The 16,733-nt window shown below is 42.2% G+C and overlaps 1 protein-coding gene across 1 annotated transcript; it reads left to right on the top strand.

The window, feature by feature from the left end:
- The first annotated feature begins 682 nt into the window (after positions 1-682).
- Positions 683-16,149, top strand: LOC110488309 (piggyBac transposable element-derived protein 4). Its single transcript, XM_021560497.3, has 3 exons — positions 683-956; positions 4,218-4,376; positions 12,483-16,149. The coding sequence occupies exons 1-3, from the start codon at positions 826-828 to the stop codon at positions 14,257-14,259; spliced, it is 2,067 nt and encodes a 688-aa protein (XP_021416172.3). The 5' UTR covers positions 683-825; the 3' UTR covers positions 14,260-16,149.
- The last annotated feature ends 584 nt before the right edge of the window (positions 16,150-16,733 follow it).

The raw sequence follows: 16,733 nt of genomic DNA, 5'->3' as shown, positions 1-16,733 counted from the left end.
TCTGGTAAATCTAATAGGATTGATCTACTATTGGAGGTATTCATGTTATTATGTAGAATTGAGAGACTGGGTGTAGTAGTGAGATTGTGCTGGGTCCCAGCACATTCGGGTGTGGAAGGGAGTGAAGTTGTATACCATTTGGACAAAATAGCTTTGAAACAAGATATAATTTACATGAATGTTCCACTGGGTTGAAGTGAGGCCAAATGTAAGATCAGAGCCATTTTGATAGATGTGTGGCAGAAGAGATGGGACTCTGAGCCCAAAGGCAGGTATTTATATGTCCTCCAAAGAAAGGTCGGTGAACCAAAATTCAAAGGTTTGATTAGGAAGGAAGAGGTGGTGTTTGCTCGATTAGGACATTGTACATTAAACTCGTTATTACATCTGGTTGGCAAGCATGTTAATGTGTTTTGTCTGGAGTTTATGGTGGATTGAAACAGTGGAGCATGTGCTATATTGTTGTAAGTGTGTTGAAGAGAGGGAAAGATTGAAGTGTAGGGTCATTGAGGTTGGAAGGGATTTGGGGGAGGGTCTATTAGAAGTTAGCAGGGCTGTTTTTTATTTTATACTTCTGAGTTAGGTAGGAGGATTTAGAAATGTTGTAAACCGTGATTGACCACACACTCCAGCACAGTAGGTGTCGGCATGCGCGTTGTTTGCGGACTACCATTATATCATAGAAGAAGCAGTGTCGTCTGCCGAAAACTCACGCGAAGAAGAAGCTGCACGTTAACGTGATAGTGTAGTTGCAGAGAATTTGTGACTACGTTTTAGACCGTAGCTCTGGCCACAACAATATAGCCGAAATTGATTGATTATATTATGGAAAGCGACACCGAGATGGAGGACTTCGATAGCAGCGAGGAGGGAAGCAATTGGTCTGATGATAGTTACCTTGCAGACGAAGACTTCAGCTTCGACTATCAGGAGGGAGTGGATCCACACGAGGACGCGTAAGTAGGAATAATCACTCCCAGAGCGCATACTGTACCCAGTCACCACACCGGGGGGCCGAAATCTCACCGACTCCGTCAGAACCATTTTACCACAGATAGAATAATAAGAGATTTTACCCGATCTATACATGTGAAAGCATCCGCTTGGCAATTTCCACTGGAAGCCAGTGGGGAAATCAATAAGGCCGCCGAAATTCTGCACATTTTCTAATCGATTAAACATTTGATGCCAATACAGCTTTCTGTTCCCAAAACTATAATCTGTTACGAACAGTGTGGACTAAATTTTGTAGATTTGACCCGTTGCCGTTGTTTAGTGTCGCGCAATGGCAAATTGAGTTATTGCACACTTCAAAGTAGGCGTTCCCTAACAGAAATATGCAAACATTTGTTAGAACGCGCCAATAGGATTTCGCTAGCTCGTGCTTGACTTTGCCCACCTCCTTGCCTGTTCTGCCCACTAGGATGAATTTGTTCACATTGGAAACGACAAACCATCTTGAGTAGGTGTGTCCAATATTTTGCTGGTACTGTACATCCAAGGGAGATGTGCTTCCCTTGGAAGACCTGGAGAAAGAATTCCAACCGTCAACCATTTATGTTTGAGTCGTTGTGTATAAGGGGGCTGAATAATTTTGCACGCCCAATTTTTCCGTTTTTGATTTGTTAAAAAAGTTTGAAATATCCAATAAATGTCGTTCCACTTCATGATTGTGTCCCACTTGTTGTTGATTCTTCCCAAAAAAATACAGTTTTATATCTTTATGTTTGAAGCCTGAAATGTGGCAAAAGGTCGCAAAGTTCAAGGGGGCCGAATACTTTCGCAAGGCACTGTAAATTCACACAGGACACCAGATAAGACAGGAGAAATTCTCCAGAAAAAAACAGACTGACCCTAGCCCCCCGACACAGGAGGGGTCGGGAGACACTGTGGCCCCGTCCGATCATACCCACGGACAGGGCCAAACCCCTCCCACTTTGGTATAACCCCACCCACGTCCTTATGTCTGAAACACAGGCTTCCAGGGAGGGCAATTTTGGGGCTTCACCATGTTTCATCAAAATGTACAGCTGTGTGTCGTCCGCATAGCTGTGAAAGTTAACATTATGTTTCTGAATGACATCACCAAGAGGTAAAATATATAGGGAAAACAATAGGGGTCCTAAAACAGAGCCTTGAGGAACACCGAAATTTACAGTTGATTTGTCAGAGGATAAACCATCTACAGAGACAAACCGATATCTTACAGATAAGATCTAAACCAGGCCAGAACTTGTCCGTGTAGACCAATTTGTGTTTCCAATCTCTCCAAAAGAATGTGGTGATCGATGGTATCAAAAGCAGCACTAAGGTCTAGGAGCACAAGGACAGATGCAGAGCCTCGGTCTTACGCCATTAAAAGGTCATTTAACACCTTCAAGTGCAGCCTCAGTGCTATGATGGGGTCTAAAACCAGACTGAAGTGTTTCCTATACATTGTTTGTCTTCACGAAGGCAGTGAGTTGCTGCGCAACAGCTTTTCCATTTTTTTTGAGAGGAATGGGAGATTTGATATAGGCCGATAGTTTAAAAAAATATTTTCTGGGTCAAGGTTTGGCATTTTCAAGAGAGGCTTTATTACTGCCACTTTTAGTGAGTTTGGTATACATCTGGGGGTTATGTTCAACATAGGAGGGCCAAGCACAGGAAGCAGCTCTTTCAGTAGTTTAGTTGGAATAGGGTCCAGTATGCAGCTTGAAGGTTTAGAGGCCATGATTATTTTCATCATTGTGTCAAGAGATGTCTCCCTTGATCCTAGGTCCTGGCAGAGTTGTGCAGACTCAGGACTACTGAGCTTTGGAGAAATACACAGATTTAAAGAGGAGTCCGTAATTAGCTTTCTAATGATCATGATCTTTTCTTCAAAGAAGTTGATTAATTTATCACTGCTGAAGTGAAAGCCATCCTGTCTTGGGGAATGCTGCTTTTTAGTTAGCTTTGCGATAGTATCAAAAATACAATTAGGATTGTTCTTATTTTCCTCAATTAAGTTGGAAAAATAGGATGAACGAGCAGCAGTGAGGGCTCTTCGATACTGCACAGTACTATAATAATGTTGTAATTAATAGTACCCGCGAAACACCAGTCTCAACGTCAACAGTGAAGAGGTGACTCTGTGATGCCATTGGAACACAGGAGTGATGGTTGCTGATAATGGACCTCTGTACGCCTATGTAGATATTCCATTAAAAGTCTGCCGTTTCCATCTACAATAGTAATTTACAACATTAACAATGTCTACACTGTATTTCTGATCAATTTGATGTTATTTCAATGGACAAAAAATTAGCTTTTCTTTAAAAAACAAGGATATTTCTAAGTGACCCCAAACTTTTGAACGGTAGTGTATATTTTGCTCAAATATATGTTTTGTACTTTAGTGTGTGTACTTTAGTGTATTTTGTACCTGGAATATCGCTTTTCAACAGGAAAAGTAAAAACATCGCTGGAGTCTGGAATTTAACCAGGGTCTGTAGTGACGCCTCTAGTGCTGAGATGCAGTGCCTTAAACCGCTACGCCACTCAGGAGCCACATTTAAAAGAAGACAGACTGCGGATCTGACTTTTCTGGACCCCGCTTCCCGGCGGCTGGGGCTTTTGCGCATGTGCAGGATTCTCTACTTTGCACATTTTCTCTGCGCTTTCCATAGAGAATCTCTCTAATTTCTCTCATTCAATTGCGATTCGTGAATGACGATTATTCAAATTTTTCTGGTGAAACATGCAGCATCTGCATATCAACCAGATGATGTTAATAAACTGTAGCATTGTCTACCTGTATTTAGTTTAAATCAAAGCACATATTTTGCCTAGTGGAGTAAAGGATCCTGCACATGCGCAGGCTTCGGGAGCTTTAGCAGTCGGGAGGAAAGGTCCGGAAATGTCGGATCGGCAGCCACTCCATTAAAAAGATCTGAAATCAAAATGACATACTTTGAAAATGAATTCTCATTTCTCAGAATTCTTTTATTTTTTTTATTTTTTTAAAAACTATTTGACAGGCATATTCCTCAGTTTGTAAACCTAACAGATTGATCTTAGACGGTGGGTGTCGGCCACATTGAATTGACATAAAATGTTGATGTGTGAATGTTGAACCATGTAGACGACCGCAGTAGGAGATGGTAAATTAATTGTGTTCTGTTGTCTAGTCCTAAGTAATAGTGTTGACTCAGTGAATTGCATTATTGTACACATGTTCATATTTATCTTCATAGTCTTGATTGGGAAGAGGACTCAAATGAATCAGCAGGTGACACACCACCCAGAGTCACACCAAGGAAAGAGAGCCAATCTGAGAGCGGGGTAAAGTGTTCTGATTCTCCAGAAGAACCATGGGTACCATGCAAAGGTTCACAGTCAACAAGGACATCAAGGTATTTACCAACGTTCATAATCCATCAGTGTTTCCGCTATAGTCATTTAGCTGCAGTCATCGATATTTGACCCGCTGTATTTTTCTATTATCAAGACACCTGCTGGTAACTCTTAACTTGTTAGGACAGGTCATGAGGTGTCCTAAGTATCTGTAGACTAGGTGTGACTCTTATGACTAAAGAGACTTCATGCATAGTTTTTATTTTTACCCATAAGAGTAGGAGTAAAATGTCTATTCTCAGCACTTACAACCAAAAATCTGAATTGGCCTGCCTGTGTAAATGAAGCCTAACAAATCTGAGGCCAAATTCAGCCTTAGATGTCTTAGAGCCAATATGCCTATAGAAAGTCTACACCCCCATTCAACATTTCACCGTTTGTTGCCTAATAGCCTGGAATTAAAATACATTAAAATAGTTTTTTTTTAAAATAAATAAATTGCACACCAAGTTAATTGGCCTACAACTGTGTTAAATTGTAGTGATTCACATTATTTCAGCAGTTCCTGTATGTTCCTTCTGCTGGGTAGGTGAATTGCAAAACAAACAGTCAACCATGAGCACCAAGGAGCTTTTAATAGAACTCCAGGACAAAGTGGTGGAAAGGCACAGGTTCCTTGAATATCACTTGGAGCACGGTCAAAACGATTATTAATAAATGGAAGGTGTATGGCACCACCAAGACCCTGCGTAGATCAGTCCATGCCTCCAAACTGGATGACAGAGCAAGTAGGAAACTGATCAGATAGACTACCAAGAGTCCAACGACAACTTTATAAGAGCTTCAGGCTTTTATGGCCAAGATTGGTCACAGTGTGCATGTCAAATCAAAATTTGTTGGTCACATACATGTATTTAGCAGATGTTATTGCGGGTGTAGCGAAATGCTTGTGTTCTTAGCTCCAATAGTGCAGTAGTATCTAACAAGACACACATCTAAAAGTAAAATAATGGAATTATGAAATATATAAATATTATATTGAGCAATGCCAGTGGCATTGACTAAAGCACAGTCAAATAGAATACAGTATATACATATGAGATGAGTAAAGCAGTACGTAAACATATTAAAGTGACTAGTGTTCCATTATTAAAGTGGCCAGTTATTCAAACTCTATGTATATAGGGCAGCAGCCTCTAAGGTGCAGGGTTACATAACCGGGTAGAAGCTGGCAAGTGAAGGCTGTTTAACAGTCTGATGGCCTTGAGATAGAAGCTGTTTTTCAGTCTCTCGGTCCCAGCTTTGATGCATCTGTACTAACCTCACCATCTAGATGATAGCGGGGTGAACAGGCTGTGGCTCGGGTGGTTGATGTCCTTGATGATCTTTTTGGCCTTCCTGTGACATCTGGTGCTGTAGGTGTCCTGGAGGACAGGTAGTTTGCCCCTGGTGATGCGTTGGGCAAACTGTACCATCCGTTGCGGGTGGTGCAGTTGCCGTACCAGGCAGTGATTCAGCCTGACAGGATGCTATCAATTGTGCATCTGTAAAAGTTTTAGGGGCCTAGCCAAATTTCTTCAACCTTGTGATTTGTAGAGGTGATGTTGCATCTTCTTCACCACACTGTCTGTGTGAGCGGACCATTTCAGATTGCCAGTGACGTGTACGCAGAGGAACTTGAAGCTTTCCACCTTCTCCACTGCGGTCCCGTCGATGTGGATAGGGGCGTGCTCCCTCTGCTGTTTCCTGAAGTCCACGATCAGCTCCTTTTGTTTTGTTGACGTTCAGAGGTTATTTTCCTTGCCCCACTCTGCCAGGGCCCTCACTTCCTCCCTGTAGGCTGTCTCGTCATTGTTGGTAATCAGGCCTACTACTTTTGTGTCGTCTGCAAACTTGATTGAGTTGGAGGCGTGTGTGGCCACGCAGTCATGGGTGAACAGGGAGTACAGGAGGGGGCTGATCACACACCCTTGTGGGGCCCCTGTGTTGAGGATCAGCGAAGTGGAGGCGTTGTTTCCTACCTTCACCACCTGGGGGTGGCCCATCTGCACAGGGCAGGGTTCAGACCCAGGGCCTGGAGCATAATAATGAGCTTGGAGGATACTTTGGTGTTGAATGCTGAGCTATAGTCAATGAACAGCATTCTTACATAAGTATTCCTCTTGTCCAGTGCGATGGCGATTGCATCGTCTGTGGCTCTATTGGGGCGGTAAGCAAATTGAAATGGGTCTAGGGTGTATGGTAGAGGTGATATGATCCTTAACTAGCCTCTCAAAGCACTTCATGATGACATAAGTGAGTGCTATGGGGCAATAGTCATTTAGTTCAGTTACCTTTGCTTTCTTGGGTACAGGAACAATGGTGGACATCTTGAAGCAAGTGGGGACAGCAGACTGGGATAGGGAGAGATTGAATATGTCCGTAAACACTAGTGATTTCTGTCCGATACCGATATCCAATATTTTCCTTGCCCCAAAAACAACGGTACCGATAACCTATATTTAAAATTTTAGCAGCCTTTTTATACATTCTAGTACAGTTAAATAGTTAAAACGCATACATTGACGCAGTGGTCTAAGGCACTGCATCTTAGTGCAAGAGGCATCACTACAGTCTCTGGTTAGAATCCAGGCTGTATCACATCCGGCCGTGATTGGGAGTCCCATAGGACGGCGCTCAATTGGCCCGTCAGCGTCCGGTGTAGGCCGTCATTGTAAATATGAATTTGTTCTTAACTGACTTGCCTAGTTAAATAAAGGTTACACACACCACACTGACCAAAAAGTTATTTTGTTGGCATTTACATATGTCCCCATTACCAGTAAAACATCATCAAAACCTATTTCTTTCACGTATTTGCTGTGCTGTTTTGTTGTTCAGTCATTTCATTCTCAACCAGGATTTCTATGGAACACCGTTTGGGTCTTTGCATGTCAAAAAAGATACACGTCAAATAACACTCTTTGTCATGTCAAATAAGCTTGTTGACCAATCAAGACCTGAATATGACTGCAAGTCACATAATAATTGAACGTGTTCAATATTTTTTTATGTAGTTATTACACAATCACTCGTGTTTCATTTGTCACAACAATTAATAGATACGTATGCTTTGATGCTGGTAATGTTGTCTCGCGCACCGTGCTGATCATTTAAATAAAAGCTAGCTAGCTCATGGATGCAAACAATGTTCTTCCCAAAAAACATAGCAAAATTACATCTGTTTCAGTAGCTATAGTTAGCTAGCTAACTGTATAGCTAGGTGTCATCTAAAATTAACCCTAATTTATGAGACAGTTCTTATTTGATAAATGGTGGCGGGACCCATCTATGTGAAGCTAGCCACAATAAGGATTATCTTATCTTTTGTTGGCATTTTTAGCTAATATCGTCCGATTCTAGTAAACACTAGTAAACACTCCAGCCAGCTGGTCTGCGCATGCTCTGAAGACGAAGCTAGGGATGCCGTCTGGGCCGGCAACTTTGCGAGGGTTAATACGCTTAAATGTCTTACTCACGTCGACCACCGAGAAGGAGAGCCCACAGTCCTTGTTAGCGGGCGGTTGCACGGCGTTATCCTCATAGCGGGCGAAGGTGTTTAGCTTGTCCGGAAGCAAGACGTCAGTGTCCGCAACATGGCTGGTTTCCCCTTTGTAGTCCGTGATTGTCTGTAGACCCTGCCACATATGTCTCGTGTCTGAGCCGTTGAATTGCGACGCCACTTTGTCTCTGTACTAATGTTTTGCCTGTTTGATTGCCTTTACGGAGGGAATAACTACACTGTTTGTATTCGGCCGTATTCCCAGTCACCTTGACATGGTTAAATGCGGTGGTTCGCCCTTTCAGTTTTACGCGAATGCTGCCATGGTTTCTGGTTTGGGTAGGTTTTAATAGTCACATTGTACCCAATCACCTATACGGTGACTGAGTTCATCAGAAAGTGTATCTGTCGATGTTATTCTCGGAGGCTACCCGGAACATATCCCAGTCCACGTGATCAAAACAATCTTGAAGCATGGATTCCGATTGGTCAGACCAGCGTTGAAAATACCTTAGCAGGGGTACTTCCTCTGAGTTTCTGCCTATAGGAAGGGAGGAGTAAAATGTAGTCATGATCAGATTTGCCGAATGGAGGGCGGGGGAGGGCCTTGTAGGCATTTCGAAAAGTTGAGTAGCAGTGTTTTTACAGAGCGAATACTACAGTCAATGTGTTGGTTGAACTTGGGTAGTGTTTTCCTCAAATTTGCTTTTTTAAATTCTCCAGCTACAATAAATCGGGATATGTGATATGCCTCGGATATGTGGTTTTCAGTTTGTATAAAGTCCAGTGGAGTTCTTTGAGGGCTGTTGTGGTATCAGCTTGAGGGGGAATATACACGGCTGTGACTATAACCAAATATAATTATCTTGGGAGGTAATACGTCGGCATTTGATTGTGAGGTATTCTAGGTCGGGTGAACAAAAGGACTGTATGTTGTCACAAACACACCATAGTAGTTAATCATGAAACATACACCCCCTACCGTTCTTCTTTCCGGTGAGTTCTTTATTCCTGTCTGCGCAATGTACAGAGAATCCAGCTGGCTGAATGGATGGAGACAGTATGTCCCGATGAAACTCTGTTTCACGGAAACATGGCTATGTTACAATCCCTGATGTCTCTCTGGAAGGAGATCCTCACCCTGAGCTCGTCTGCTTTATTATCCAGAGAGTGAACATTAGCGAGTAATATACTCGGAAGTGGTGGATGGTGTGCGCTAGGGCTGGGCGATATGGCCAAAATCTCATATCCCAATATAGGTCATTTCATGTCCCGATAACGGCACGTATCACGATATACACATTTTCTGTAAATTCTATGAATAAATAGTTTATATAAAATTACCATGTGTAAAGGCCTATTTCTTATTACATTTGGTACCTTGGGTCGAGTGTTAGCACAAACTCACGTAACCGCCGCCATGTCTTTGCAGATGTAAGTTGTAACACCAGCTGTTATCTCCTATCTTCGTGATTCTTTGCCATATGGTGTGCCGTGGGCAAAAGCCTCTTGCAACGTCTGAGTCAGAGGTTTGTTTTGAGCACTTGACTGTACTTTTTGGGGTCTCATCCGTAGACTCTCTCGTACTGTTTCACATGATTCTTACATAGGTGGTAAAATAGGTTAGTGGTGTTTTGAGCCTGTTGTCTGGACCGTCCTGCGGCATATTTTGCAGAGGACGGTTTTCTGGTCCGTGTCAAACTTTTCATACCCAAACCATGTCCATGTGACCGAAGTAGCCCCTCTTTTAGGTATGGTCTCCGTGCTCTGTGTCACGTTCACTCTCCTCCATGTTTGTTTGTGTTGCAAATTTCCTTCCTTTGACAAAATAAGTGTGATTTGCGACACAACAAAATAAACGCTAGAAAAACATCTATCGTCACACGATATACAGTTGAAGTCAGAAGTTTACATACACCTTAGCCAAGTACATTTGAACTAAGTTTTTCACAATTTCTGACATTTAATTCTAGTAAAAATTCTTAGGTCAGTTAGGATCACCACTTTATTTTAATAATGTGAAATGTCAGAATAATAGTAGAGTGATTTATTTCAGCTTTTATTTCTTTCATCACATTCCCAGTGGGTCAGAAGTTTACATACACTCAATTAGTATTTGGTAGCATTGCATTTAAATTGTTTAACTTGGGTCAAACATTTTGGGTAGCCTTCCACAAGCTTCCCACAATAAGTTGGGTGAATTTTGGCCCATTACTCCTGACAGAGCTGGTGTAACTGAGTCCGGTTTGTAGGCTTCCTTGCTCGCACACGCTTTTTCAGTTCTGCCCACAAATTTTCAATAGGATTGATGTCAGGGCTTTGTGATGGCCACTCCAATACCTTGACTTTGTTGTCCTTAAGCCATTTTGCCACAACTTTAGAAGTATGCTTGGGGTCATTGTCCATTTGGAAGACCCATTTGCGACCAAGATTTAACTTCCTGACTGATGTCTTGTGATGTTGCTTCAATATATCCACATAATTTTCCTACCTCATGATGCCATCTATTTTGTGAAGTGCACCAGTCCCTCCTGCAGCAAAGCACCCCCACAACATGATGCTGCCACCCCCGTGCTTCACGGTTGGGATGGTGTTCTTCGGCTTGCAAGCCTCCCCCTTTTTCCTCCAAACATAACGATGGTCATTATGGCCAAACAGTTCTACATTTCTCCAAAAAGTATGAACTTTGTCCCCATGTGCAGTTGCAAACCGTAGTCTGGCTTTCTTATGGCGGTTTGAGCAGTGGCTTCTTCCTTGCTGAGAGGACTTTATGTCGATATAGGACTCGTTTTACTGTGGATATAGATACTTTTGTACTTGTTTCCTCCAGCATCTTCACAAGGTCCTTTGCCGTTGTTTTGGGATTGATTTGCACTTTTCGCACCAAAGTACGTTCATCTCTAGGAGACAGAATGCATCTCCTTCCTGAGCTGTATGACGGCTGCATGGTCCACTGGTGTTTATATTTGCGTACTATTGTTTGTACAGATGGAAATTGCTCCCAAGGATGAACCAGACTTGTGGATGTCCCAAAAAATATTCCTGAGGTCTTGGCTGATTTCTTTTTATTTTCCCATAATGTCAAGCAAAGAGGCACTGAGTTTGAAGGTAGGCCTTGAAATACATCCACAGGTACACCTCAAATTGACTCAAATGATGTTAATTAGCCTATAAGAACCTTCTAAAGCCATGACACCATTTTCTGGAAATGTCCAAGTTGTTTAAAGGCACTGTTAACTTAGTCTATGTAAACTTCTGACCCACTGGAATTGTGATACAGTGAAATAATCTGTCTTAACAATTGCTGGAAAAAATGTCTTGTCATGCATAAAGTAGATGTCCTAACCGACTTGCCAAAACTATAGTTTGTTAACAAAAAGTTTGTGGAGTGGTTGAAAAACAAGTTTTAATGACTCCAACCTAAGTGTATGTAAACTTCCGACTTCAACTGTATATCTTCCAGCCCTAGTGTGCGCGCCTCTTGAGTCGACCAAAAGTTCACTCCGAATTCCTCTTCTCCACCGGCTGTGTTTTGGAGCAGCCTCTGAAATAAGTTCAATTGCCATGGAACCAAGCATCCATTTCGGAAAAGTCGTATTCTTGGTCGTAATGCTGGTGAGTTACCGCCGCTCTGATATTACATACAGCCGGAAATAACTTTTGGATAACACCCCAAAATTTGGGCTAATATTGTAAAAAATAACACAACTAAATACTGCAAAGTTGCTTAGGAGCTAGAAGCAGAGCTACCATATCTGTCGGCGCCATCTTACATGTATCATGTGACAACATTATCCGAAGCACCCCACAAATCTGGCATGCAGGGTGACAAGAAGGAAGCCATTACTCAAGAAAGCCTTGAATACCATTTGAATTATGCAAAAAAACACTGACGTTTCTGTAGCCATTTGGCAAAAAGTTTTGTTGTCTGACTAAACTAAAATTGAACTTGTGCAAAAAAAATGCAAAGCCTTACAGCACCATCCCTACTGTGAAGCATGCTGGTGGCAGCATCGTGTTGTGGGGATGTTACTCACCAGGATAATGAATGGAGCAAGAGAAGTCCTTGAGGAAAACCTGCTGCCCTCAGCTAGAAAGCTGAAGTTTACCTTTCAGCATGACAACGACCCGAAGCACACAGCCAAAGTTAGTGGAGTGGCTCAGGAATAAAAAGGTAAATGTCCATGAGTGCCCCAGTCAGAGCCCCGACCTAAATCAAATCAAAAATGTGCTGTCCATCAACGCTCCCAAGGAACTTGACAGAGCTTGAACAGTTTTGTAAAAAATAATACATTGCCAAATCTAGGTGTGCAAAGTTGGTAGAGACCTTTCCCAACAGACTCACAGCTGTAACTGCTGCCAAAAGTGTGGAGTATGGTGTGTAGATAAGTGGGAAAAATCCCTATTCAAATGCATGAATCTCTGAGGCACTGACAACGACATTTGAAAAAAGTTAGTGGGTGTAGACTTTCTATAGGCACTGTGTAGCTAGTTCTTGTCTTTTTAACCTTCAAGTTTTAAAGTGAATTGAAGTCCAATACCGATGGCATAGCTGTCGCTCAATTGGAAGTGTTGTGCAAAACATGTTTGCTGAATTGATAATTACTAATGTTTATTTTCATAGTGTTAAAACGGATGAAGATGAAGCCCCACTGCTGAGCACCTTGCATCCAGACCAACAGCGTAGCCCGTCAGTGAATTTGTCAACAAAGACCTATTCTCCACGTAAAAGAGTGCCGGCCTCACCCTCATTAAAGTCCAAAGTACCACGTCTCTCAACCCCAAGAAAAAACTCTCGCTTACCACACAGAACAACCGAGTCAGATCAGCCATGGAAAACAGAGGAACACCCTGATGAGGGCCCTCAACCTTTGAGATTTTGTCCAAGCAGACCTCCTGGACCTCAAGTAGATCCCTCAGCCATGTACTCACCGTTAGACTTATTTCAAATGTTTTTTACAAAAGTCACGGTCAGAACCCTCTGCGACAATACAAATAGACAGGCGGCTAGAAACATTGGTAGGGGCAAAAAGTTTAAGTGGATAGATATAACTGTGAAGGAGTTTTACAAATTCATTGGATTGGTCTTCTTTACTGCTCTGGTTAAGACAAGAGCTATCAGTGATTACTGGATAACAAACTCCATCTTCTCGATTCCGTTTCCAGCTACTGTGATGAACAGGGATAGATACAGAATCATATCATGGAACATTCACATGAGTGATCCTGATGAGGATGCTGTCAATGACAGTAAAAAGGGTACTCCTGAATATGATAGGCTATTTCGGCTCAAACCATTAATGAATGACATTCGTCATGCCTGCATGTCCTGTTTCCACCCACATAGAAACCTGGCTGTAGATGAACGGATGGTGGCATCAAAAGCAAGAAATGGGTTGATTGAATATATCAAGTCAAAGCCCACTAAATTTGGCTTTAAGATTTTTGTGTTAGCTGACTCCAGCAATGGCTATACAGTGGACTATGCTGTGTATATCGGCAAAAACACGTTTCCTGTTGGCTTTGGAATTTGTCACGATTCAGTGATGTCCCTCGTAAGGCCCTCTGTTCTTGGCTCAGGTTACCACGTGTATCTTGACAACTACTTCTCCAGCCCAAAATTATTCAAGGACTTATTTGATATGAAAATGGGAGCATGTGGTACCATGAGGGAAGCCAGATTGGGCTTCCCAAGATCAGAAGAAAATGCGCTGACCAAGAAATCCCCAAGAGGATCTTTACGGTGGATAAGGGAGGGCTCCCTGCTCTTTGTGAAGTGGAAGGATGCCCGGGAAGTGTCAATGGGTACCACCATTCATCAAGCGTATGGAGGGGAGACAATAAAAAGGAAACGCAAGAATAAGGATGGCAAATGGTCTCATGAGTCAATTCCAGTACCCACCCCAATTCTAGAATACAATAAAAACATGGGAGGTGTTGACTTATCTGACCAACTGATTACTTACTTCTCAGCCCACCGCAAAACAATGAAGTGGTACCGAACATTGTTCTACCATTTTGTGGACATAGCGACTACTAACAGCTACATCATTCACAAGGATCTGTGTAAAGTGAACAAGATGCAGCCCATGACCCACAAAGAATTCACACAAGCGCTCGTGGCCCAGCTCTGCGAGGTGTCCATTGAGACTCAGTCCAAGCCGACGAACACTGGACATACACCTGTCCCGATCAAGCCTGTGGCAGACAAAAGCAAGAGAAGTTCTGCAGGACGAAAGCGCTGCGAACTCTGCAAGAAATCGGGACACTCCAAAGACACTCCCTGGAAGTGCAATGAGTGTGGCGTACCACTCTGTGTCATTCCAGACAGAAATTGCTTTCATGATTGGCACAACCTTGAGGGAATGGCCCCAGTTGAGTATCAGTCTTCGGACTCTTGAGTAAAGCTGTAAGACTTGTGCAGCTGTATCCTATCCATCGCAGATGAGGAGTGCTGTTGGATCTGTGCCTTATTGCAAATTTTAGCGTATTTAAACAAAATGCTGCTCTTTTTCTATTTTGACTTTTGATAGGAGTAATACTTTTGTGTTGTTTTTCCAAGATAATGGATATCAGGCCAAAAATGTGTCAATAGGGAAAGGTTAAATGCAGCGGGGAGAGCAAGTATTTGATACACTGCCGATTTTGCAGTTTTTCCTACTTACAAAGCATGTAGAGGTCTGTAATTTTTATCATAGGTACACTTCAACTGTGAGAGACGGAATCTAAAAATCCAGAAAATCACATTTGTATGATTTTTAAGTAATTAATTAGCATTTTATTGCATGACATAAGTATTTGATACATCAGAAATGCAGAACTTAATATTTGGTACAGAACCCTTTTGCAATTACAGAGATCATATGTTTCCTGTAGCTCTTGACCAGGTATATCAAATACAGCAGTATATCAAATACTTCTTCTCCCCACTGTATATGGTTTTTGGGATGTACTATTTGTAAATAACTTGTGTTATTAACTTCTGCTGTTTTTCTTCAGCAATATTGTGTTCTGGTATTCTAGTGTGTCATTAAATCCTGCATGACTGTGCACACACCTTCACACCATTGCCTTCCGTTTGATCACAATTATCTTTATCAGATTACATGGCCTGACTTTTTCCACTTTTATGTAATAGCTCAATTTGAGTCAAGTGAAGGTGTTGATGGTGGTACAATTCCCCCCCCCCCCCCCCCATTTTTCTTGTATGTAATATTTTACAAATGTGCAATGCACTTTCCAAACTGAAAGGCAGCAATATGCAACAATGCGTCTAGTCTGCTGGAAAGCCACACGAAGAAAACAGAAATAGGAAAAAAGAATAATCAAGATTACAGTTCTCCTAGCAGCAGGATATTATGCTGGCAGCACAAGCGAGGTTTTCTTTATTCCAAAATAAGAGTCCCCTGAAAAGACATGTTAAACTTGGGGAATATCGAGTGCAGTGCAGTAGAACGTTTTATCCAAAACATTGTTACCACCTTTGGAAAAAATAAGTTGATCATTTGTTGAATTCATATAATTTCTTTAAAAAGTGAACACAAACACTGGTATGTCGTGTAGGCTATATTTAAAGAAATACACTTTTGATAAAACACATGTTATTGGAATTACTCAATAGATACTGCAACATTTTTATTGGTCTCTGTATTAAATGGGTTTAATACAGAGTGCTGCTGGTGACTCCTTATTCCATTCACTGCAGTGCAATACATGGTACGTTATATGGGATACTTGTAAAGCACTTTACTACTGGTCTCATAAATTGGGGTGGGAAATACTCAGTCGGGTCTTTACTAACCAAAAATGGTTAGTTTTGACATTGCCTGCTGCTGGCTTTTCACTCCGACCCCACCATAGCCCCAATAAAATAAATAAACGGTACATGGGATACTTAATAGCTTGTAGAGAGAACTTATCTACCTGTCTCCGATACAGTGGGGTGGGATATACTCAGTAGGCTCTCTACTAACCAAATGTGTAGTTTTTCAACTAATAGTTGAACCAAGTCCTATTTCAGACAGGTAGAAAAGGACGCTATGCAAGTCGATATGTGTCCCATGTAGTCTATTACAGTGTATTGCATTGAGGACTATTGAGGGCAGGGTTCCCACGGGTCCTTGAAATCCTTGAAAGTTTGTGAATTTGAGAGAAAATAAATCAAGGCCTTGAAAGTTTTTGGAAATAGACAAATAGACATGGGTTGTTGAAAGTGCTTGAATTTATATATTTTGTACAAGAATAGAAATTGAAGTTCTTTAGATTTAAATAAACAAAACAACTTAACATCAGTAATAGGCTACGCCGCTGTCTGTGCGTCCTTGTTTCATGAGCCACCTGCCTCGGAGAGAGTGCGACGGTCACGTGCGTGCAAGAGTGATTGAAGTCGAATAAATCAGGTTAAACAGCTCAAGCTAACGTTAAGTGAAGCTTCAGCTATGTCTGGAAAATGTAAATTCCTCGACTTGTGGCTCACCAAAAACTGGCTTGTTAAAGAACCGCGGTTCCGCGATGCAGGCTCTGCATTGCCTGCAGAAAATCAATTAAAGTACACGCCATGGGCGAAGCAGCTCTGACGAGCTACGCTGCTAGAGCATCACACAGGCAGTGTTGCCAACTTAATGACTTTGTCGCTATATTTAGTGAGTATTCAGATCCCTCTAGCGACCCATTTTTTTAGAAAATCAACTAGCGACTTTTCCTGATGTTATTGGAGACTGACGTGGAAGCATGTATAGTTCTTACTCTTCTCAACGAGCAGCGGATGCTACCGTGGGCCCCACCCGGGCCCCACCCCTGTCCCAAAACACTCACAGGCGGCCCAGTCCTCGCGCAGCAATCCCTCCCAGCTGCAGTCAGAGTTTACCCCTTTGCG

Source organism: Oncorhynchus mykiss, chromosome 30, assembly GCF_057628025.1.
Source record: "Oncorhynchus mykiss isolate SJ-2025 chromosome 30, ASM5762802v1, whole genome shotgun sequence".
Classification (NCBI taxonomy): Eukaryota; Metazoa; Chordata; class Actinopteri; order Salmoniformes; family Salmonidae; genus Oncorhynchus; species Oncorhynchus mykiss.
Note: the sequence above shows the minus strand (reverse complement) of the source record. Positions and strands in the feature narration are given on the sequence as shown.